Source organism: Cenococcum geophilum (genome assembly GCF_001692895.1).
Source record: "Cenococcum geophilum 1.58 unplaced genomic scaffold K441scaffold_56, whole genome shotgun sequence".
Lineage (NCBI taxonomy): Eukaryota > Fungi > Ascomycota > Dothideomycetes > Gloniales > Gloniaceae > Cenococcum > Cenococcum geophilum.
In genome coordinates this window covers 1094603-1119201 of record NW_027137614.1, presented here as the reverse complement: position 1 = coordinate 1119201, position 24599 = coordinate 1094603, and the positions used below count along the sequence as shown (strand labels likewise).

Genomic DNA, 24599 nt, shown 5'->3' with positions numbered 1-24599 from the left:
AAGTAAGTCCTTAAAGATCTGGAAATTGCGATTTAAATTAAGCGACCTTTTATATAGATATTATGCAATCGTTAGTTAGTTTAAGGATTAAGGACCTTCTTAATTAAGCTTACCTATAGTTCTATTTATATTATAATTATTATAAAGGTAATCTAGGGCAGTAGTTCTTTTAGTTAAGATAATTATAAGCTCCTATTAACGTTTTAATTACTTATAAAAATAGCAGTAGTAGTACTAGTCCTTCCCATTACCGTTCTTCTCTTAAATATCCTCCCCCTGTCTATTACGGACGCTTTAAGTACAATATTACAACTACTTAGAGAAGAGTTACAAGAAGCTAGTTAGTTAATTTAGGTATAGTCTAGGATAGAACCAATAGAGCTATATAACGAGGAATAGTAACTAAAGTTATGTAACGTAATCTATATAATCTATATAATCTATATAATCTATATAATCTATAATAGAGTAGATAAAGTATACGTACATTACGTATAAGAAGGATTTTATAGGAATACGGTTATATATTTAAGGACCCTTAATCCCTACCTAGATAGTTCCTTCCTTATAGTAATTCTTAGAATATAATTAGAGTTAATCTATTAGGCAACTACTCCACTAATTATTATTACGTTGTTAACTTCTATACTTGCATTTCTTATACACCTAGCCTAATAATAAACCCACCGTAGTTCTTACTATAAGGTTCCGTTATATAATCACTACCTAGTTATAGTATTAAATATAGAAAGTTAAATAATATGCCACTAAAAGCACCAGCTATAACGCTATTAACGGCGGCAACTACTTTAAGGTTAGGTAACGACACTAGTATAATAGATACTAACTTATAGCAACCTATAACGGTTAGATAACTATAAGAGATAGTTAACTAGCTAATAGAAAATAATATAACGTTAGAAAATAGGATTAATAGGATAGGCGCAGCAAAGGTTAAGTTACTATCGATCGAAAGATACTTAGAAGAGAGATTAAAGCTTAAAGGATTCCTTACGTAAATACACTTTAAGGTAGCGCAGGAAGGAGCCAAGCTAGCAACGCCTATAGATTAAATAGCATATACGGGACTATTCTTAACAGGAAGGGCACTTAAGTAGTTTAAGCCTTACCTTATAGAAATCTAGGTAAACGGAATAACAACTATAAACCAAGAAGTACGGTTTATGTTCTTAAGCTAGAATGGATTTATAAAACGACTTATGTAAATATTTAGAGACCCGGAAGCGACAACTACGGCAAAAAAAAACTCTAAAATATTATGTAATAAACTTTAGCAATTAAATACATAACGTAGTTCTAGACATTAGCAACGTAAATAAAGTGGAATAATAGGGCGCTTATGGTATAGTATAAATAAGGACTTAAGGCTAAAGTCCAGAATATAATTATCCTAATAGAAGATGCGGATACCCTAAGGGAACTAATAGATTAAGTAATTAAGATTAATAATTAGATCTACCAAAGGGAACAGGCTAAGAGAGGCTAGGATAGAGTTCTATAGTTATATAAGGCGCAGAGTATATAACAACTAAAGCTAAGTTAGAAACCATAGTATAACGCAGAGCTAATAGACCTAAGTAGTACTAAAGAAGCCTATAAAAGATAGAGTAAATAACTATAAAAATTTAGAGGTTAAGGATCTAGTAATTATAGAATTAAGGAGCAGAGGCTAAACCAGGGATTTTAACAGCAGAAGATGTTTAGGCGGACTCTATAGCAAAGTTAATAGTTTAAAGAAGGAGCTTATATAAATTACGGGAAATAAGGCTATTTTATAAGGGATTATAAAGATAGTTAGAGATATTATGCAATAAAGGGAACCTAACTAACAGTAAAAGATATATACGTATAGAGGGAAAATAGTGTACTACAAGGAATAAAAGAATATTTAATTAGAAGTTTTGCGTTTTGCTATAATAACATATACTAAATTTATAAAGACGCTAAGTACAGCGCAAGCTATTGGCTATAGGAGCTAAAATCTACAAAGTATAGAGGAACTAATAAACTAGTTTATAGATTAGACATTAAGGACAATAAATTTAACGTAGGTAAAACACTTTATAACGATAAGGCAATAAAGGCGGCTTACTAGGAGCACGTAGACCTTAGAGATGTTATATAAAAGGTAGAGGATAATTCCACTATAGAATAGGGAACATTAGTAGGGATTAAGACCCCACTAAACACGATGTCTATCACTTCGTAAGACGTAAGGGAAGTAGGACAGCGAGCTACTTCGGCACTCAATAAAGGTAAAAGGCCAAAAGACTAAGATTCTTAAGACGAGATAAGGCAAGCTTAAGGACCCACAACAGATAATAACCGATGGAGTAGAGCAGCAGCTTAGTTTAAAGATATATAAATAAGCTTAGGACAGAGTTTCCCACAGGCATAAGACTCTTAAGACAAGATAAATAAGATTTAAGACTCTTAAGACGAGATAAGAATACTAAGTAAGCCTAGTTAGACTAAGGCAGGAGCAAGGCTTAAGAAAGAAGTAAGCTCAAAACTAAAGAATCTAAAGGACTAAGAATTCAGAGCATAAATTAGGGCACCTATAAATAAGAGGTAAGAGGCTTCTTTATAGATTAGAGAATCTATAGCGTAAATAGTAACTAAACTAGGAGATAGATATATAGACCTAGAAGACTTACTAGGAGAATACAGTATTCGGCCTAAAGATTAAAGAGTTAATACTAAGATTAAGAAGTAAGAGAACTTTAAGGATTTATTAGCAAGATATAAACCAAAGGAAACCATAGAAGAGTTTAGGCAAAAAATTATTGTATAGCAAGAACAGAAACTAGATAAGAGATCTAGTATATTAGGACGTATAAGGAATATAGTACTAGTACAACAAATTACTAATAGGCCTAGGGCAGGTATATTAAGGGCTAAGTAGCTTACCAAACTGGAATAAGAAGAGAATTTAGGAATTCCTACTAAGTTTAAGGAATAATATATAAAGGGCTATTATAATATAGTAATAAGAAGATACTTCCTTACGGACAAGCCGTATATACTTAAAGAGTTATACTAAAAGTGGTATAGACAACAACATAATAATAAGTAGGAAGATTTCTATATATAGTTAGATAAAAAAGTTATTTAAGACCACCTAATTACAGAAAAGGCTATAAGTTATATTAAAGGAGCCTTAATTATAACGTTAAAGGATCTAGAGTAGTAATTAGAGGACTAGAGAAGCGAGAGGCAAATTATAGTACCTATAAATAAAGTCGTAACGCTTAGATTAATACAAGAGAGGTTTAAACTTAAGGATAAAAACAAATTAAGAGTTAACCTAAAATACCTAGCATATTATATATTAGTATAGATTATATATATAGATAATGCGTATAATATATATAGAGTACTAAAAGATAAGAACTAAAAGTACCTAGTAAGAATATATTAATTATTAAATAAGGCAAAATATAGAAACGCTAAGTATATATATAGTTAGCACCTAGTAGAAGTTTAGGAGTTAGGGGACTTAATACTTTAACTAGAAAGATTCCTTATAGAAGAATACTTAAATAGATAATAGTGGTGGAAATACCTAGAGAATACGTATCTATAGTATATTAAAGACAAAAAGCGAACTAAGTATTAGCTAAAGAATAAGCTAAGTATAACAGGATTAAGCAGCTAATAGTTAGGAAAAGTGGAGGCCTACAGAACTAGAGGAGCTAGTAGTAGAGCCTTAGACCCTTAAAGGAATTTAAGGACAACACCTAAATTTATAAGTTAAATAGTAAGATTAGTAGTTCGAAGCGCTAATAGATAGTAGAGTAATACGAAACCATATCTTACTAGTAGTAGTTAAAAGAATAGGATTACCTTATAGACAGATGGAACAACCTTACCTATTAGTTACGATTTTAGGAGATCTAATAGCCTATAGAGGGGGGATTATTAATCTTAAAATAGGACCTATTTAGTTAACTATTAAAGGGAGACAGATTAAGATGTCTTTTAATATATTACTATTAGGGAATAATAAGGCAGTACTAGGAATGCCTTAGTTANAGAAATATAATTTAAGGATTAATTAGATTATAGGTTAAGCCAATATTAGAGATATTTAACGCTATAAGATATAATAACAAGCTAAGTTAGTATAGTACTAAGTAGGGGCGACCTATAAAGAAATAGAAAAAGGGCTAAGCTATATACTAAAGAGATACTATAAGTACGGTAAGAAACTCTAGGAAAACTTATAAAAGGGATATATTAGACCATTATAGTTATTAGCAGGTTATCCAGTACTATTCATACTAAAGAAAAGTAGTAAACTAAGGTTATACATCAACTATAAATAGTTAAATAGTATTACTTAGAAGGATAGGTATCCTTTACCCTTAATTAGCGAAATCTAAGATAGGATAGGCAACGTATAAATCTTTATAAAGATAGATCTAAGATAGGCGTACCATTAGATCCGGATTAAGGAAGGCAATAAATAGAAGACAGCCTTTAGGTTAAAGAAAGGACTATATAAACTATTAGTTATACAATTTAGGCTTATAAACGCACTAGCAACGTTTTAGAAGCGTATTAATAATATATTAAAAGAACACTTAAATGAATTTATTATAGCATATCTTAACAATATTATTATCTACTTAATAACTAAGGAAGAATATAGAGAATATATTAAATAGGTCTTAAAGAGACTATAAGAAGAATAGATGCTAGTAGTAATTAAGAAATACGAGTTCTTTACTAGGAAGACCGATTTTATTAAATTTATTATTAAACTAGGCTAACTTAGTATAGATCTAAAGAAGATTGAGGCTATAGTAAATTGGCAAGAACTAGAGAACGTTACGCAGTTAAGATTATTTCTAGGGTTTTGTAATTACTATAGAAGGTTTATAGCATAATAGTTAAAGNATATTAAACTATTTACGCAATTAACGAAGAAAGAAAAACTATAGGTATAGGGAGAAGAGCAGCGGAAATTATTTAAATAAGTTAAGGAGATCTTTACCTAGGAGCTAGTTCTTAAGATCTATTAACTAGGACTAAAGACAGTTGTAGAAACGGATGTATTAGACTATATATTAAGGGCATACTTTATATAAAAACATTAAGATAGATAGCACCTAGTAGTATACTATAGTCGGAAGATAATACTACTAGAGTTAAACTATAACATTTATAATAAGGAGTTATTAGGTATAGTTACAGTATTAAAGAAATAAAGAGCATTCTTATAAGGTATAGAGAAACTATTTATAGTTAAGACGGATTATAAGAATCTAATAGGATTCCTAATAATAAAGGAACTTAACTAAAGATAGGTTAAATAGGTAGAGATACTTATAGAATACCATTTTAAGATTTAGTATACTAAAGGTATAGATAATATAAGGGCAGATACTCTAAGTTAAAAGGCTAAACTACAGAATAATAAAAAGCTATTAGGGGCTTTACTGCGAAAAGATATAGACGGATTAATTAGATATAATTATCTAAAAATTATAGTAACTTAGAAGGAATTAGAGAGGATTTATAAGTTACTAAAAAGCTTTTAGGTATAAAGAATTCTAGAAGTATAGCTAGAAGATCTATAGGCAGATATATACGAAAATTAAAAAGTAAAGTATATCCTAAGAAGTATAGCGAAGTAATTTATAGAGGAGTTCTATAAGGGATTAACTTAAGGACATAATAGAGCAACAGGCTTAGTATTAAGACTCTAAAAGGAGTATATTATTAATAGAATTTAGGGCTTAACATAAAAAGTTATAAAAGAATATCTAGATTGCTAGAGGAATAAACTAATAAGGCATAAGCTATATAGAGGGCTACAACCTATTAAAACACCAGAGAGACTATAGGAGGTCATATTATAGGACTTTATTATTAAGTTACTAAAGTTAAAAAATCCTATTACCGGATAAGACTATAACGTAATCTTAGTAATAGTAGATAAGCTTATAAAGTAGGGATACTTTATAGTATATACGGAAGATATCTTAGCGGAAGATATCGCTAGAATCTATATTAAAGAAGTGTTTATAAGACACGGAGCACTAAGTAAAATTATATTAGATAGAGATCTAAGATTTATAGCAGTATTTTAAGAGGTATTCTTAGCGGAATAAGGAGTTTAAGTAGTAACTTCTACTACGTATTATCTGTAGACAGACGGTTAGACGGAAAGATTAAATTAGATACTAAAACAGTATCTAAGGTATTATATTAATTATATATAAAATAATTAGGTATTACTATTACTAGTTATATAGTTTATATATAATATAACACTATAAGAAGGGATAGGCATATTACTATTTAAGGCAAATTATGGATATAAGCTAAGAATATCGTTATTACTATAGTAAGTAAAGAAAACGAGTAGCATAGCTAAAGAGAGAATAAAGATATTAATAAATCTTTATATAGACCTTATAGAATTAGCAAAGAAAGTATAAGAGAGAATAAAAAAGTACTATAATACTAAGAGATTTAAGGGACTAGATCTTAAGGAGGGAGATAAAGTATAGCTACTATATAAAAATTTTAAGAGTTAATAACTAAGTAAGAAGTTAAACTANNTTANACTAGGACCTTTTAAAATNANNTANANGATTTTANTNGTTATNTTTAAGTTAAACCTACTAGCTAAAATAAAGATCTACCCTATATAGTATATTGTAATACTAAAGCTAGTATATAAGAATATTAAGCCACTAACCTATAAAGCGGACACGTATAGAGGATAGAAAGAAGATAAATAGTAAGTTTTAAAGATTATTAGTTATAAGGACATTAACAATAAAATATAGTATAAGGTTAAGTAGATAGGCTATAATAAGACTACTTAGGAACCACTAGAAAATTTAAAGAATACTATAAAAAAGGTATAGAAGTATCGGAAGAAATTAGGTTAGGTAGTATTAATAAAAAAGAATTACTAAAGAATAAGCCACTTAAGGGGGACCTAAGAAGAGTAGTTGCCGAACTACTTAGATCTATTTCCTTCTTTATTAAAAGAGAATCCGTTTTTTTATTACTAAGTTCCTATAGACCCTATTCTATAAGTTTTTACTCTTTAAAACGGACCTTTTTATAAACCTTTTTAAGATAGATTAAGTAAGCGGACGCCGCAAGATAAGACTTAAGAGCCCATTACTAAGCATTAGTAGCCTCCCGTTCTACGTTATAGGAATAGCGTAACTCTGCTAGAGTAATAGATAGTTTATTATTTAGCTATACAGTAATAAATTAAACACAAAACCCTAAAATAAATTAATTAGGGAACTAGATAACTATTAAGAGTAATAGGCCGCGTATATTCTGTATTAGAGATAAAGCGAACATTATAGGATAAACAAATATTTACTTTAGTATACTTTAAGCAAGAGGACAGTTATTATAAAGATAGACTTACTAACGCAATATAAACTAACCCCTCTTTTAAATAGCGAGAATACGGAGACGATATAATCTTACTAAGAGATAATATTATAGTAATAGTGCGAACGCGACAAGCAGTTAAAGAAAAAGAAATTGCTTTAGGTATAATAAGTAATAATATTAACTAAATTAATTAGACGGATATTACACCTCTAGTAAATAACTTAAAGATATTTAAAATCTTTAAGGACAAAAATAGAGAGGGAGATAGTGTTACGGACGCTTTAAGTACAATATTACGACTACTTAAAGAAGAGTTAAAAGAAGCTAGTTAGTTAATCTAGGCACGGTCTAAAATAAAACCAATAGAGCTATATAATAAGGAATAGTAACTAAGGTCACGTGATATAATCTATATAATCTATAGGATCTATATAATCCGTAATAGAGTAAATAAAGCACACGTATATTATATATAAGAAGGATTTTATAGGAGTACGGTTATGTATTTAAGGACCCTTAGTCCCTACCTAGATAGTTCCTTCCTTATAGTGATTCTTAGAATATAATTAGAGTTAATCTGTTAGGCAACCACTCCACCAGTTATTATTACGTTGTTAACTTCTGTACTTGCATTTCCTACACACCTAGCCCAATAACGAACCCACCGTAGTTCTTGCTACAAGGTTCCGTTACACTATCGCTATATCGGTAACGTTCACAGTTTAGTATTTTTAGGGCCCTTTATTAGGGCGTGACACCAAATATATTGCTTGCCGTTTAGCTTAAATTCCTCTACCTTTCTTAACGCGTTAGTTCCGTTTAGGTTAATTCCTTTAGGAGTAATAAGGATATTATCTAAGGCAGGTATACGGATAGGGAAGAATCGTTCCATATTAGTTAGTAAGGAACAACACTAAAAGAACAAGTGGTAATACTAAGGGAGGGAGGTAAAAAGGGCGATAATAGCGGCGGTAGGGGCTAAGGTGTACCTAGGGGTTTTAGATTAGGTGGCTAATACTAGCTATTAAGAACACTGCGCCATTACGCAAGCCCCCAATTGGCTAATCCTACGCACTGATAATATAATGTTCTTTCCTCCCTCCTAATTAGGTATAGGGTTTGGAGCTCCAAGAGCTCCACTACCTTAGATCCACTCCATCCACCAATCAAATTACTTAGATCCACTCCAGGCCAAGCCTCAGTCCGTCCTGGAGCTCCATATTGGCTCCAGTCCAAAAAGATCACTGCCGTTTGACATTTGCAGTGGATCCCAGATCCGGCTCTGCAAGAATTCGGCAAACTGCTCGCCGTTGAGGACTTCGACTATGCAGCTGGCGGCCGTGTACATCATATTACAGTACTGATATTCGCTTCGCAGGGGGCGGCACACGGAGAGATTCCGGAGATTCCGCGTCACAGACTTGGGGGTGTCGGGAGTCGCTGAGTTGATGCCTAGATAGGACTCGTCATGCCTGAACAAATTGTAATCGTCATTAGAGCACGGTAATCGTGCATAAGGAGGCAGTGGAATACATACCCAGGCATACCACTTCGATGACTCAAAATATCTTCAATAATGACATTTTCCGTGTACTGCAGACCCGCAGGCACGAAATCATCTCGCAGCAGCCTCGACACTGGCGTCGTCCACTTCGTATCCGGGAATTTGTCACAGTCGTGCACGAGGAGTGCAACGGCTGCAGCAGTGAAGGATTTTGCCGTGCTAGCGCAGTCGAAGAGCGTGTCGGCTGTTGCGCTCTCGTCAGGAATTCGTGCAAGTCCATAGCCCTATGTCAGGTGAGTGAGGTTCAGCATACTTGGTTGGAGCAGGCACAAAAGAAATAGCAGTCGTTACCTTTGCTTATATTTCGTCCCTTTGTATCACGCCGATGACGAGTCCAGGTACCTTCCATTCCGTCATTGCCTTTCGTATAATCTTCTCAAACTCTGGCGTTTTGTGGGCCATTCCGTACCAAACACTTGGGGTTAAATTGAACTTTTCAAGAAGTTTTGTTTTCATTTTGAGATTGCATGCCCAGCTCGACTATAATCTCACGAAATGTCACGGCACAGGCGGAACTTATAGACACTGTTATCCATATTTAAATGGTCTAATTACATGTGGATTAGTATAATCTTAAACGTCTTAGTGAGCAGCGGAAAATGTTTGAGTGCACGAAAGGGCGGAAGCCGATTTCGCTAGTGATTATACCATGACGCGACAATGCACTTGGGTTGCTGTCGCAGCCCTTCCGCCCTTCGTTAGAAAGCTTGAACAGGTTCGCTCAAGGTGCCCGCTTCATCACCTCATCGATGATGATACGCTCGTTCTAATGGTTTCGTTCGATCTCAATGTATCGACCGCTCCCGGCTGCTATCCTCAGCCGACCACTCTTTTCCTTTGAAGTATTTTCTCGTGAAAGCCTCCAGTATTCTTGTATACCCACCGGTTGGTCTCTTGGAGTGTACGCTCGTCGATGTCGTCGTGAGTCTATTCGTTAGTTTGCTTGGTAGACTTGAGCGGTTTTCTAGCCGATTGAAGACTAGCTTTCAGGGAGTCCATTCTCGGGATCTAAGCACACTAGGGCTCACGCCACCAGAAAATTATCATGGTGATTGGATAACACTTTTCATGTGACTATAGTTCTGGACCTCTCACTCGTCTCGCCATTCGTCCACAAGTAAAATTCCGACTCCTCGCCTTGTATTTCTTCCGAGATCAGATATTCTTTCCTCGGACATGTTCCAACGATGTGCTGTTATTCCGACCACATGACGGCTCAGCGTTCCGCGAAGAATGCTCGCAAACTGCACGCCATAGAAAACAAAGTTAGACTAAACTCATGAGATGGGCCATTAAATTGGTAGGAAAGGTGAAGATGAAGGTTGGGTTGTTGTGAATTCCAGATATCAGATAGGCCGTATTACAAATGGTTGAATAAAATCAAAATGCGTATCTGCTTGGGAAATTGATAAGAGGGATACTAGCCTGATGTATGGGAATCTCACTTCATTTTTTTTGCAGACGAGGAGTGGTGTTAGGCTATGATGCGACATGATTCCGCGCTCTTCCGACGTTAGTAGAAGATAAGCCATCAAGGAAAGTTCTGTGTACATGTAAGGCCTAAGCCGCAGACCAGTGGATTAGCAGTACTTGATAGTCATGGAGCTAAGACCTGTATAGGGGAGGCGCAAGCCAGGCGCCAGTAGCACGCCAATGCAGGAAAGTCCCGTAAGGTAAGAGCTCTTTGCTAAGAGGATATTGTTGGACTAGATGTATCGTATCACTTGCTAATAACGCTACCGTCCGGCCGGGTGGAGCTCTGGCTCTAATCGCAACCCTGCCAAAACTCAGTCCTCCCGCCTCTCCGCCTCTCCGCCTCCCCGTGCTCCAAAATAGCCATCTCTACTTGCTTCTGAGATGCAAGCGCTTGAGGCCTTCTCAAAATTTCTCAAGCCGTAGCTAGTGAACCGTCGGGCTTCTCCTCAACGGAATCTGCTGACTTCCGAGGATATAACCCATACCGTTCACCATGTTGCTTGTTTCTAGAAGTGATGTCAAGTAGCTCTTCACCCTTCACCCTCGTCCATCTTCAGGATATCCTCCAAACGCTCAAACGCGTCCTTATCTCCCAGCTCAGTCTTATCTTCCGCCTTCTTTCCCTCGATATCCCCTAGCAATTCCAAGGCTGCCATGTGAGATGACGGTGAAATCTGCGTCGCTGTTCGGTTAACATACGCATCAATCCTTCCACATCCGCAATTCGCATGGGAGAGCAGCTCATTCTTGAGCAATAGAACCTGCTCTCTTAGCATCGTAACATGGGATCTCAGATGCGCTCGGACAGCTGTGAGTTCGCGTGCTTGCATTTCCAGGTCCTCGACCCACTCTTTCTTCTTCTGTCGACACTTGTGCGCTGCGATGCGGTTCTTTTCGAGATGGCTTTCGCGCTTGGCTGAGAAGACAGGGTTGGCGGCACCACCTTCCTTAGAGACACCAAATGGTCTGCGGCCGCGGCGTGTTTTCTTTTCTGGTATGGTTTCAGTGCTGGTGGTGGCTTTTGGAGACGCCTTGCGTCGTTTTGGGGGGGATTGCTGAGCTTGCGGCAGGGGCGAACGGTTCCTTGTTTCCTGAGGCGAGACTCTCATTTGTTCGGGCGGAATTGAATCAGTTCTAGAGCTCTGAGATCCGCAATGCAGCTTAGGAGATAGGTCGTTAGGTTGTGTGGTTTGGCCATGAATTTCGAGATGGTGGGGGGGATTTCTCGTTATTAGCGGGGGTAGAAATGCTGCGCTGGCAGCCAGAGTCTTTCCAGCGTCGTTCGTCCACTTGTGGGTTTGCGGAGGTGATAATGGCATATTTTCTAGAGCCATTAAAGTATTGCTCACCCAGTCATCCATATCAGGCGAAGGATGATTGTCAATATCGAATTCTCCGTTCCGCTCAAAGCTGGAGCTAGTGGCACGGAGGGGTTTGTAATCCTCAAACGGTAATGAATTGCTTTGGGGAGGAGTGCAGAGGACATTCTTGACATGAATGCTGTCGTGCCAATTGCTCCTGTACAAGTCCGGAAAGCTCTGGAAAAGGTTCGCTTGCTCCATTGCTATAGCGACAAAGCCTTGATGCAAACACTATTCTGTAGTATGATAGATGGTAAAAGACCGGTCTCCGTTGGAATATTGCCTAGTGTTTCCACTTCTTCCTATACAGACTGGTTCGAGGGTTTTCGATCAAGTCAATGAAAAGTGCCTTGAGTGCGGGGGCGCATGTTTATAAATTCGAACATGGATCAATCAGAATCGATCAAGCAAGGGAGCGCCACTCTTTTAAAGGCAGCTGTGATGCGAGAGGTGAGATTAGGTTGTAATGCATTTGGCATGTGTTTGTTGAGAACTAAAACCCTGGCTGCTGCTGTGCTCCAAACGAAGACCCCGCAAAACGGGGGCATAACATGTCACCATGGGATTCTGAAATTTGACTATGCTGACTTGTAAGTTGGAATGGTTGGGCGTGGTGAGCAGTGATCAGTCGCTGGGTATCGATGCGCAGGTCAGGGACAGGCCAATCTCCCGCCGGCATGAACGGTTGAAACGACGACTCAATGTACCGCAAGCATAAAGCAAATACTGGCAAAGAGATGGCGGCAATGGCCGTTGTAGAGTTCGCTCTTGGGAAATTATTGTGGCATGACAGGCTGCATGCCGAAATGCGCGAAAAGGCAGCAAATCAGGCCTCTTCCAGCCCCTACACGGAGCCTCTCCGACGTTGCTAGCGGGGCACCAAGAACACACAAATAATTCCTGCAAAATCGCCTTTCTCCATGACACTCATCGCAACACCAAACCCCTATCTCCATCTACGTATTAAGCATAGTGGATGACTCTTTCTGCCAGCTTGGAATCAGTACGCTTCATGAAAAAAAAATTGTATGACCCTTTGAAAATGTTATCCATCTCTCTTGAATAGTTCAATTCCCTTAGCAAGCAGCTTCATTCCTCTCATTCGCACGTCCTCGTTCTCATTGATTGCCCACGATGTCAATATCTCTCTGGCTCGAATCGTAATATCGTTCTCGGGAGGTGTGGCAGCCCAGAATAAAGCATCTGCCAACTCGACACGCAGCAAGTCCACAGCTGTCAACCAAGAGAGGAGCGTCCTGCTCAGATCACCAAGATAGCAAGCAACAAGCGCACAATCTCTTGTCGGGCACTTCAGAGCAGCATTTTTGAGCAGCCGAAAATCCTCATGATAAGGCCTGGTGCCTCCAATTTTATTTACTAACACGCTTATTTGTTCTGCGAAGTCCTTGCATTTCTCAGGTGCAGTCTTTGATGAAGGCTGTGAGGGGTAGCACAGTAGCCACAACCTCAAATTGAACGTTGTAGGGAGAATCGCCGGCTTTCGCTGCGAATTTCGCTGCCACTCCCGCGTGCGCATACTTTCAATATAGTTAATGATATCCTCGATTACCGGCTTAGTATTTTCGAGCCATGCCTTTTTGTCCGGAATGTCATGATCAGATGCGTGGAGCGAGGGTTCAAGTCGCTGCATAAATCGGTTCCAATGCGTGAATGAGAGAGTCGGCGCCTGTAGCAATGCATATGCTTGCTCAAACAAGACACGTTGAATTCGAGAGATCTCAAGTCCATTCGGTATTACTGGAGGTACCCATACCCTACGCAAGAGAGACGGGAGGTTAAACCCGCCGTTGTCAAAAGCGTCGCGCCCGTTATTGAACAAAGATAGCCAGTAACGTCCTTCATTTGAGTTTCGAAGTTCTAGAGAGCCTTCTGCCACATATTTGTTAAATATGGCTAAGTCGGGTTGAGGTCGGACATTCGCGAGAAAGAATTGATGGTGGAGATCCAGGATTGACGCAGGAGTTAATGTGGGACAGAATTGGAGAAGGTGGACAAGTAGCTGAGTGCGGAAGGGAATTGACGGTAAATCCGAAGCCTTCAAAGTTGATTTGTGTTTTCTTAAGAAAATATCTATCCAGCGGGCCGTATTCGCTCTCAGTATGTCTATTAATGGTAGCAGAATGGACTCCATGAATCTTTTACGCCGGTTCATCGGATAAGAGGAATTTGAGACGAAGTGGACTAGGAGACTTAAGATAGGCGGAAGTGATTTCATATCCTTGTCGCCGTAAGCCTCTGGGGTTATCTCGGTCCGTTCGGCTTCAACCCAATCTTCCTCGGTCAACGAGCGTCTCTCATTGATGCTGCCTAAAATAGGCATCGTAGTTTCAAACGACGATATTAACTGCTCCGCCAAAGGGTCAGAAAACTCATCTGAACACCTTCCGAGCATACCCAGCATGCTCTCAATAACTGCAGCTCGAATATCCAGATGAGAGGAACTTTGAAACATGCTCTCAATAACTGCAGCTCGAATATCCAGATGAGAGGAACTTTGAAACATGCTCTCAATAACTGCAGCTCGAATATCCAGATGAGAGGAACTTTGAAACAAACCACAAAGCACGTCAACTGAGAAGCTTTCTGAGACGAAATCGGCACCATCCAGGAGTTGAGCCAAGTATTTCACCGTAGTAACCTTGATGTAAGGCATTGAGGAAGTGCTTTGAGGACCTTCCGCTGGCTTGATTTTCCTTGCTTCAGCCTGCTCTTCGAGCTTCATCCGAACTGCACTAGCGAAAGACTGAAACAAACCCCGTGATTGAGCCGCCGAGAGTCTCCTTAAAAAGGTCACAGTGAGAAACCTCCGATGCCACGAACTAGATTCCGGCCTATCTATAATTATTCTCAAGACGGGGTCTGATGCAAGGTGCGGACAATCGCTCTTCGTAAGGAGAATAAGCAGTCCATAAGCAATACCCTCTAACTCTATAGCACCAGAGGATTCCGGAGGTGTTTTCAATAGCGTGTCGAGTGTGGCATTTGTCAAATCGGCAAGAAGAGGTGGAGGCACGGTATTTAAGAGGTGAGCAAGTATTTCTCTCGCATTTGACGGGCTTAGTTCAGGCCGACAGAGGAATTCAGGAGCAAGGAAAAGACATGGATATCGAACGTCCGATTCCGAAGGAAATGGTGTTGATAATAGTCTCCGATAACCTCCTTTCCTACTATCAAGAAATAGCAGAGCGGAGAGAACTTGGCCTTCTCGTACCTCCTGTGATCTCCATGGCATCTGGTATGACCATACTCCTGGCAGGTTACGTCCTTGCGTTGTTGATCCTAGGATACTGAAGCCTTGCGTGGCTTTGCTGATATTTGTTGGCGCCATTAGTAAATAGTCCAAGCATGTCAACGTGAGGTTTCGAGAGGCTATCGAAGGAGGTTGTTTGAAGGCAGGATCCCACTCGCTGGGTTCTAGAGTGTCGACATCTTCGGGAAGGATGGGATATGGAGGAATTATTTCACTTTCTGGAGGTGGCATTAGGAAAGATGGCAGGGCTTGCTGGAAGTAGTAGGCCCAGGTACGATACGCTTCATTTGGTTCCATGCGTCCGATACTAAAAGATTCCATAGCATGGGACCATGCGCGTTTCATACGTTCACTCCTCTCTTGGGGTGGACTCTGCAGGACGTAGATTTCAAGGGATACCCTGAAGCTATCAACAAAGGCTCCAATCGCATCCTTGGTCTCTTTATCTTCGGGTGCAGGCGAGAGCGCAATCCCTGCTTCAGCAAAAACTATGGCAGCAGCACGAGAAGCTATGAAGGGTGTATGACTACCCGCTGACTCGACCGCCGGGTTGAAAAGATGCGTCATGCACTGAATCGGCAGACCTAGAGGCCAAGGTGAAGGGAGCGTCGCAGCAACGGGGAAGATGGATGGCCGGAACTTCCGCCAAAGGGCATCCCGCGCCTTTGCTAGATTGTCAAAGAACCGAAAGGATGCCGGTAGAGGGTCTCCAAGCGAACTGTGGCTGTTAAAGTAGTTGTAAGATAACGGGCCCTGTGGTGAGTCAAAACTCAAGGCCTCATGTCCAGGTTTCAGAGCTGCTTTCTCCACCCCAATGAGAAGCTCTATAGTATCGGCCCAGAGGATTTCGTAAAGTTCGTCGTCAGATAGTATCAGGGAGCGTTTCAAGGTGCTTGAGCGCTGTAGACGAGCTAGAACGATGATTCGGAAGAGTTCCAAGATAGGAGACCAGTCGAGATGGTAGAAGGATGGTTCTCTTATAGCTGAACATGCTGTTTCGAAAAGTGTTAAGAGGGTTTTATTTCCTTCCAATACTTTTGAGTAGATAAGGGAGCTATCTGATATTGAAGGGAAGACTTTTTGCGTGCCAGAGAGCAAATTAATTCCTTCATGAGTATGAGTGGCATCTTTTGCGTAAAGAATTTTGATGGCGAGCTGCAATACGATTAGAAGGAAACCACACTAAACATTAAGATTCCACGCACCGGGTCCCGGACAAAACGGCGTGCCCAGACAAGTGTCTCCGAGTACAGCTGTAATGATCCACTTGCGATTGCGTAAAAAAGAGCAGACTTAGCGAAGAAGGCTCGATCTGTTTGTTCTCTACTAATCACTGCTTTCCGTTTTCTCTCCTCAACAGCTTCGCTGGTTAGTACTAGCTAAAATTCTACAAATGAATAACGCTTACTGATCTTAGCTCTGTCTAGAGCCTCCGCATCTCCTTGCTCGAGAAATATCTGAAGCAGATTGAAGTCTCCATATTTCAAACCTGGCGATGGAGGTTGGTGGAGTATTGAATAATCACTGTATGAATGGTCTAACGTAAGAAAGTTATGATCGTTTTTGACGCGGCGTAGTCGTCGGAGCAAGTTCAGAGCATGTCCCGGCTCCAATCTGGTGAAAATGTTGCAGGGCCACTGACCCACACGAAGATCGTTTAATCCCTCATCAATGTCGATGTCTCGTTTGTGAATTGAGACATATAAAAAGCAAAGCCGAAGAAAGTCGTAGCGAAGAGACCGCCGCAAGACAAGAAGAATTCCAGCATAATTACTGATGCTGGCCTGTGATTTAGGAATCAATTCAAGAGCCTCAACGAGCTGTTTCTGAAACAGTGATTCGCGAGCTGACCAGCATCGCATGAGGCTATGCAAAAAGCCACCAGAGGAAAACGAAATATTGGCAGTCTCGTTTGGATAAACTCGAAGATATTGAATGGCAAGATCGATGATTTCTTGTATACTTGTCCAATCAAGTTTTTTTTTAACGGCCCTGCGAAGAAGCGGTTCTACAAGTCGTGACATGAACATTCGTTTTGGAAATTTGGCACTATTATCTCGTGCAAGTTTGCGGAGGAGCTCTAGTGAGAAAAGCATTGATTCCGAAAAGCCTGGCTCTAGACTAGAACATGAAGGAGAGCGCCCAAGCAAATCAGAAAGGCAATCAGGGAGGTCAAATTGACTACTATCCTTTTCGAAGATTTTGTTGAGAGAAAGTTGTCGCAGCAACTCAGATCGGTATTTGAGGGTTAGTGATGTAGGCAACCACTGCAAGGGCGGGAATGATTTAGTACGCAAGGCCAAGGTGAGGAACTCTGATGTACTGCATAAAGTAAGATAAGCGTAATGGCTGGTTAGTGGTCGCCCGTCGGGGCTTTTGTGAGGCATATCGGGGAATAGGCGCGGAAGCAATCCACGCAGCAATTCTTCAACTCTTTCCCGCTTTTCATCAACCTCGACTCCCTTGACGTATCGGGCAACGGTTTTCACGAAGAGCTGGACTTCTACAACTGAGAATTGAGCAATCAATGAGAGCAAGCCAGGTGTTCCACCAAGTTCATCCAAAGTTGTTCTCCAGCGGCTGCTTTTCAATTCTTTGCCGAATTGCTTTATGGCGACTCTCCGAACAATCAATGAATGCTCCTGCGTAAGGGCATCTGATAATGACGAGGGCAATTTGGCAATTGTCAGCCAGATGCAAAAGATCATAGGCGTTACTGATCCATATTTGACTGCTTCCAACAGGTGAGCTGAAACGGCTGCTTCAGAATTCGTCGTCAAGATATGGCGGAAGTAAAGAGCAAGCCCCGGGGGTTCTAGCTGACGTATTATAGTATTATCTAACTTGCTTTCCATTATCGAATAGTAGGTTCGGACAAGTAGAGGCTTGGACAAATGTATATCAGCTAGGTGAGGCTGGTGGGGAAATGAGCACGTTCAGAGGCACGGTTTTTAAAATTGAACTCAATCGGGTTAGCATAAATTACTCAGCACGGCCCTCATTATTGATAACGCCAGACAGTATCGTACAACTCCAAAACACAATCTTAGAGACAAGCAACTTCCAATTTCCAAAACAACCCCAGGAGACCCCCCTCTCCATCCCCTATCTCTTTCTCATTGACGCAAGTCTTCGGCTCTGCCTCGGCTCTTCTGTTGGAGGTGGCGATGCTGGCGGCGGTGCTGCTATGATTGACGGTGCTGGAGAGGCCTTGTGAGAAGTCGTGCCCTTGCGACGTTTGGGACCGCGACCGCTTGGGCCATCTAAGGGCCTTTTTGATTGGCCGAAGCCACTAACAGCTGGTGGTGGAAATGGTGCTGGCATGGGCCAATCTGCGTAAGGGGCATCCGCCTCGACCCCGAACATTCTCCCAACAGCCCAGAGGCATTATCTCAGCCGCCGTTCCGTCACAGTTGGGACAAGGTGCAAGACCCAATCAGCTTTGGCGAGGTCGGCCTTTGCCTGCACCCCACTTTGCTCATTGAGGGCTCTGAGCTTCTACGTCTCCTGCTTCCCAGATTCCGTCACAGCTTTCAGCTGCGCCTTCAGGCCGTCAATCTACTCTTCCTGGTGCTTTATGATTGCGCATAGTTCCTGGAAGGTGGCCTCGTAGGACTGGATTTGGGCAGTGACCTCTGACATGTTGCGTGTTTGAGATTGAGAATGATGATGATGAAATCAGGCGTGCCAATATGAGGATTGTAGATTCTAAGAAATTGTATTTGTGTGGATGAGAGAGTTGTAAGTTGGTTTGTTTGATCTAAGTCCCTACTGCGGACGATGGGACCTTTAACTTAGGGAAGAATAGCTATTGTGGATTATTCACATAAAATTGTCATTGTTCTGTTGTAATGAGATCAATTAAAACAATAACAACCTACAATAATAGTTTAAAACTTTGAAAACGGATGCTCTCTATTTTAGTGTATTGCGAGGTAGAATTCCATCCAACGTTTCAATCAATGATCTTACTTCCTCTTCGGTATTGTAGTGTACCATGCTAATCCTTACTACACCACCGTCGCCTAATCCGAGAATCTCGCTGCACAGCCTCTTGCTGTAGAAATGTCCCCACCGGAATCCGAAATTAGATTTTTGATCTGCTTGTTCTACTACCTCCCGAGAGTCCATCCCTTTCACGGTAAAACTGATTGTTGGCACTCGGATGGTAGGATCAGCATTCTTCTCGCCATAGATACTAATATCGCCTCGAGATGTTAGATATGCAAGTAGGGCGGCTTGAAGTTTACCCTCGTGCACTGCAATAGCTTCGAAAACGGGCTTTGGCGAAGATCCACCAAGGTAGGAGACAATTTCGGGGATCGACTGCGCCAGTTCGTAATTCGCTCCTGCCAGGCCAATTTTGCCCTCCAGCGTATCTTTAGGGATAAAGAAATGGCTCAATGGGTTGAGGTTTTCCTGGGCAGCTCGTCGAGCATAGAGCGTAGATATGTGGGGTCCATAGACCTGAAAACCTTTCAGACCGCGTTGTAGCAAGAATGAAGGATCGAGGGGCTTACCTTATACCACGAGAATCCGTAAAAATCGACATCTAGCTCCTTCACATCGATTTGGCGATGAGGAGCGTATGACACTCCATCAACGCAAAACATGGCTCCAGGTATGGAATGAACCGCTTTTGCAATAGATGGAATGTCGTGTACCGTACCCAGGATATTAGAAATGTGGGTACAGGTAACAAACTTTGTCCGGGAAGATAGAAGAGGGGTAAGAGAGTCGACGTCCAATCTCAAGCTCTCATTCTCAGGGACCCACCATTTAAGTATCATGCCATTTCGCTCGGCCATATCAACCCAGGGTTTGATGTTCGTTTCGTGGTCGATTTTAGAAATTATAATTTCATCCTCGAGCTCGAACTTCATCGTGAGTGAAATGTTACGGAATAGTTGGGTTGTAGAGGGGCCAAGTACTGCAAAGAGTTAGGCAATTAAAGCACGTAGCAATATTATACAGAGCGCCATGGAAGCATTGTATATGATATGACCGCTATACAAATGGAGTACAAAAATATCCACTGGTAGACTTTACAGATAGCTTTGAATAGATACAATAATTGTCGACTAACCGACTTCATCCGGGTCTGCATTCATGTAACGAGCTGCCGCTTTGCAGCCTTCACCATATCGAGAAGTAGACACTTTGCCTATGGCATATGAAGCTCCAGTTTGGACATTGGTGTGGGAAAGGTACTTGGATATCCTAGTGTCTTATTCAATAGCGGTTCGCGATCACCACTCAGTAAAGCATGGACCATACGACTCGATTACGTCTCCAAGAACTTGACTACCACCAGCATTATCAAGAAAGACTTGATCTTGGTTCAAGGCAGGGAAGCGGCTCCTAGCTTTGGAGACGTCAAAAGCCTCCATGATTGTGGTTCCTAGAGTCGTAGACTTGAGATTGGAAATGAGATGGTGCAATGAAACTTGAAGCCTGGTCTGCTGAAAGCTGTTGTTTAGATATCAGATCGCTATATATGCCAGCGCAAGATGAGGGGACACGCACCCAGATAGGCAGGTGGGGATGATCGACGCTAGGAACGCCGCTTGTTCGTAGAGCCTTTGGTACGCCCTACGAGTTGCATACTGTAACGTCTCGATGCGGCTTCGACAACGCGATGCGGCTTCAACAACGCGATGCGGCTTCATGATGCGTTGTTTAATCCTTCTGGAACGGAGCGCCTGATCAAGTTTAGTGCATGATGCGTTGTTTAATCCTTCTGGAACGGAGCGCCTGATCAAGTTTAGTGCATGATGCGTTGTTTAATCCTTCTGGAACGGAGCGCCTGATCAAGTTTAGTGTATAGATCTTTCCGAGCTCCCATAGCATCCGATATGCCTAATCCCCCTCAAGCACTGGGACTCCTCCGCATCTCAGGCTTCTCAATCTTCCTGCTTGGTCAATCGATTGTTAATGTCATTAAGATTGGGTGCCTAGAGAGTCGTATCGAGCTCCACGAAGGGGGGGTTGACAGCTGTCCCAATCCTTGCAATATAATAAAAGCGTACATAGGTATTCTGATTCATCGGATAGTACCAAACTCAACAAAGTGCCAGATAGTTGTGAGGTGAATGCATGTGAACAGAGGAGATGAGCGGAGGACGTTGAAGCTTAGGGGATGATGGCTGGTTCACGGCGTCACCTATTGTGGCGTTTGTTTTCTCGCGCAAGCGCGTTTCGCGTCAAGTTGTTTCTCATTTCATAAACTCATTGATCCTTGATATTCTATTAAGCCTGGAGAATTTCATGCTGATTTGCTGAGATTTCTCCACACTGCAGTTTCAAAGGCCTGAGTCACGGCGTGGCTTTTCTCATCTCCCCAGGGAACTATCTGTGTTGCATACATCAGTGCGAGGCCCTTTTCCCGATTTACGGCCCACACTAGATTTGGAAGCCCACTCCAGGTCAACGTTCCCTTTGGTTTGTAGTAATCCGGCTTCTCGATGTCGTCCAGTATGACTAAACCTCCTAGGCCAAAACTAATATTCAGACCTCTCGACGTCCCTCCGACCATAAGACGATATGTGTCGCGGTCCTCCCCAATTAGCGCACTGTGTGCGCTAGTACCCTCGGCGAGTTGCGGTGTGAACATCATATCCACAGTTTCTTTCTTCAGTACTACCGGGGATTCCTTTAAGAGGTCCGCCAGCACGCGGGTATAATCTGGCACAGAAGAATACAGTCCTGTGCCTCCCATTTCTTCGGGAGCTGGGTCTGCGAGTATTCTCGACGGTCCGGGTAGCAATTCGCCACCAGGACCTCGTGCGAACATCGTCATCAGCTCCTCTCGGACATGTGGTTTCTGCTCCAAATGGAAAGTCGTCGAGTTCATACCGAGTGGACTAAAAATATGCTGCTCCACGTACTCGCCAAGGGTAGTTTTGTTGAGACGCCCTACCAGAAGACCGGCCCAATCCAGCGACGTGCCGTAAGACCAGCTCTCCCCTGCCTCGAAAATCCTTGGTGTACTGAACGCTTCCACTACTTTGCCTATCATCCACTTGGGCCCTTCGCCACGATCAGTTCTCCACGCCGCCACACTAGGGTCCATTACTTCATAGCAGGTGCCGCTTGTGTGGGTGAGCAGATGGCGGAGAGTAATACTCTTCTTCGCAGGTTTGAGGGTATACGGGGGCTTTTCCGCATTATCCGCACTTGCCTCAATTATGGGCAGCTCAGTAAGTTCTGGTAAGAGCTTATCCACCGGGCCATCCAGAGTTATTTGACCTCGCTCAACGCACTGCAATGCCGCAATTGATGTGATCAGCTTAGTGCAGGAAGCTATTGCGTAGGTACTGTCGAAGTCCATTGGCAAGGCATATTCGGCAAGGGTTTTATATCCAGCAGTCTTCTTGTAGACATATTTCCCTATATGGACCATTAATTCCGAAATATTATCGACCTTTTGCAGACTGACCTTCCTTATCAACAACAGCGACGACGGTGCCTGGTATTCCATTAGATCCTTTCGCTGTCGCCTCAGCAAGCAATTTCTCGAAATGGTCCATGTTAGATTATCTATAATACCATAACTAAATGAGCAAACGTGATGGAGAAAGATTTATGAAGGAGAGTATGCGGTGTTTTCCGTCTTCTGATTAGCCTTAGGTACGAGTGGTCTATATTTTCGGGACCTAGAATTCAAACCCCCGCCACGCCTGCTTCTGATTGGTTAAAAAAAAAGTTGCGCGCGGTAAGTTATGGCAGAATCCACGTGACGGACATCAAAATATTATGAACATTAAAATACCCTAGTATTGCGTCTTCCTTTTTGTTGACACCTCTATTAATACTGCTATATATATTATAAATATAGCAGATCTTACTGTAATTAAGTGTAGCAAGTGTTATATCTATAAGCCCCGCTTTAATTTTGTTAAAGACGGCCCTTTAAAGAAGCTTTTAAAGCTATATCAGTTATATCGATTGTTAAAGGCGTGTCGATCAGGTTGCAATGACGTAGTGTCGACGTCAGTCTTTGCCACCTACCTCATGTATATCTAGTCTCTTTTTCTTCATAGATCAATCTTTACACAAGTTTTCCTCACCTAAAATCTGCGCACGGACTTCCGATTGACAAGGCGCGTCTTCCCTATATACTACTCCTGCTTCTGCTTACTTTTCTAGGCCTCTAAATATGATTTAAATAAGTAGAGAGCTATTATAGAGTTAGGTTCTACTACTAAGAATCGTCCTATAAGGTGTGGTAAACTACTCCACCTAAAAATAATACTAAGAATACCTTAGGGGACTGGTTGCTAAATAAAATTATATAGTATATATGGCAGCTTAAGGGCACTAGATCTTAATAGAGGTAGGAAAGAAATAAGCTTATAGTTTATATTAAAAATAGTAAAAGTAGGTTACTATTGTTTACATTTAGTGCTACTAATTTATATTAATATGGTTTATACTCTTATATACTTTAATTTAATAAGTATAAGGCTGTTAATAAGGCTGGGCGCTACTAGATTACTTTTTAAAAATTTAATAATAACTTATACATTGCTGCTTACTAGCTATATTACCGCTTTAATCTATTTAGAAAGTATATACTTATAGGTCTATTTAATAATACTAACTTTTAATCTTAATATAAGTGGTAGGTATAAGGTAGCGGCTATATATAGCTTTTTTAGAGTTTAATAGCCCTAAGGCTAGATCTGTTAGCTAGTGAATTAAGGGTAGCTTTTACTAAGTACTAGGCTGCTTTTATATTTATAATTAATCCTAATTAATCTAAGCTTCCTAATTTCTAATACCCTTCTACTTTTAGTTATAAAGAATAAGTTAATACTAGTAAGCTTCTTACTACTTACCTTAACTGATTTTAATAATATTGTAATTGCACTAAATCTTACCACTTAAAATTAAAGAAAGGCTCTGCTAGAGTAAAGGAGTTTTATTTTTACTTTTAACGCATTTTATTATAATAAAGCCGCTATATTAAAGGATTAAAATCTATATTACTAAATATTATATTTATAGTATAATAATAAAAATTTTAATATCTATAATATAGCTATAATACTAGTATAGATAGTAAATATTAATATATTACCCGCTATAAGCATATTAGTAACGGTTAACTATATAGGCAAATATTATAGTAAGGAAGAGAAGAAGCTAACTTCCTACTAGGAGTTATTTTAATTAGTATAGCTATATACTAACAGTCTTTGTACCTTTAGTTTAGTAGTAGTTAAGTTTATAAATAAGCTTATTATTAAACGTAATTGGTTAGTATAGGAGGTATATTATTTACTTTTTAAGATTCCCCTTTATAAAGGCTTTAAGAATAGAGTAATTTTAAACTACTACTAAGAGGATAATTAAAGTACTATATATAAACTTAAGGATAGGTAACTAAGAGGTTGGAGACTGTCTAACTATAAGAAATACAAGTACTAGCCAGATAGGGTAGATAATATTACTTTTTTAACTATCTATTCTATTTTAATTACTTTATTTATAAGTATTGGCTAAGAGTAAGGCCTTAAGTTATATT

General features: G+C 40.3%; 5 protein-coding genes across 5 annotated transcripts; all 5 read right to left on the bottom strand.

The window, feature by feature from the left end:
* Window positions 1–8940: 8940 nt before the first annotated feature.
* K441DRAFT_424346 (uncharacterized protein) lies at window positions 8941–9165 on the bottom strand (the record flags this gene model as incomplete). Its single annotated transcript, XM_067641573.1, has 1 exon — window positions 8941–9165. A coding segment is annotated over one exon (225 nt), but the record flags the coding sequence as incomplete, so codon positions are not given.
* Window positions 9166–10577: 1412 nt separating this feature from the next.
* K441DRAFT_619649 (uncharacterized protein) lies at window positions 10578–11917 on the bottom strand. Its single transcript, XM_067645881.1, has one exon. It carries the CDS (start codon window positions 11797–11799, stop codon window positions 10969–10971), a length of 831 nt encoding a protein of 276 aa, XP_067499039.1. The 5' UTR covers window positions 11800–11917; the 3' UTR covers window positions 10578–10968.
* Window positions 11918–12844: 927 nt separating this feature from the next.
* K441DRAFT_583947 (uncharacterized protein) lies at window positions 12845–17925 on the bottom strand (the record flags this gene model as incomplete). Its single annotated transcript, XM_067644523.1, has 4 exons — window positions 12845–14283; window positions 14380–16225; window positions 16276–16430; window positions 16479–17925. 4 exons carry the CDS (start codon window positions 17923–17925, stop codon window positions 12845–12847), a joined length of 4887 nt encoding a protein of 1628 aa, XP_067499038.1.
* A 984-nt stretch (window positions 17926–18909) lies between these two features.
* K441DRAFT_667670 (PLP-dependent transferase) lies at window positions 18910–20548 on the bottom strand. Its single transcript, XM_067649884.1, has 3 exons — window positions 20157–20548; window positions 19591–20000; window positions 18910–19537 (listed from the first exon to the last, which is right to left on the bottom strand). Exons 1-3 carry the CDS (start codon window positions 20179–20181, stop codon window positions 18986–18988), a joined length of 987 nt encoding a protein of 328 aa, XP_067499037.1. The 5' UTR covers window positions 20182–20548; the 3' UTR covers window positions 18910–18985.
* A 721-nt stretch (window positions 20549–21269) lies between these two features.
* On the bottom strand, window positions 21270–22694 carry K441DRAFT_699858 (putative penicillin-binding protein). Its single transcript, XM_067653199.1, has 2 exons — window positions 22509–22694; window positions 21270–22459 (listed from the first exon to the last, which is right to left on the bottom strand). The coding sequence occupies exons 1-2, from the start codon at window positions 22597–22599 to the stop codon at window positions 21336–21338; spliced, it is 1215 nt and encodes a 404-aa protein (XP_067499036.1). The 5' UTR covers window positions 22600–22694; the 3' UTR covers window positions 21270–21335.
* Window positions 22695–24599: the final 1905 nt, after the last annotated feature.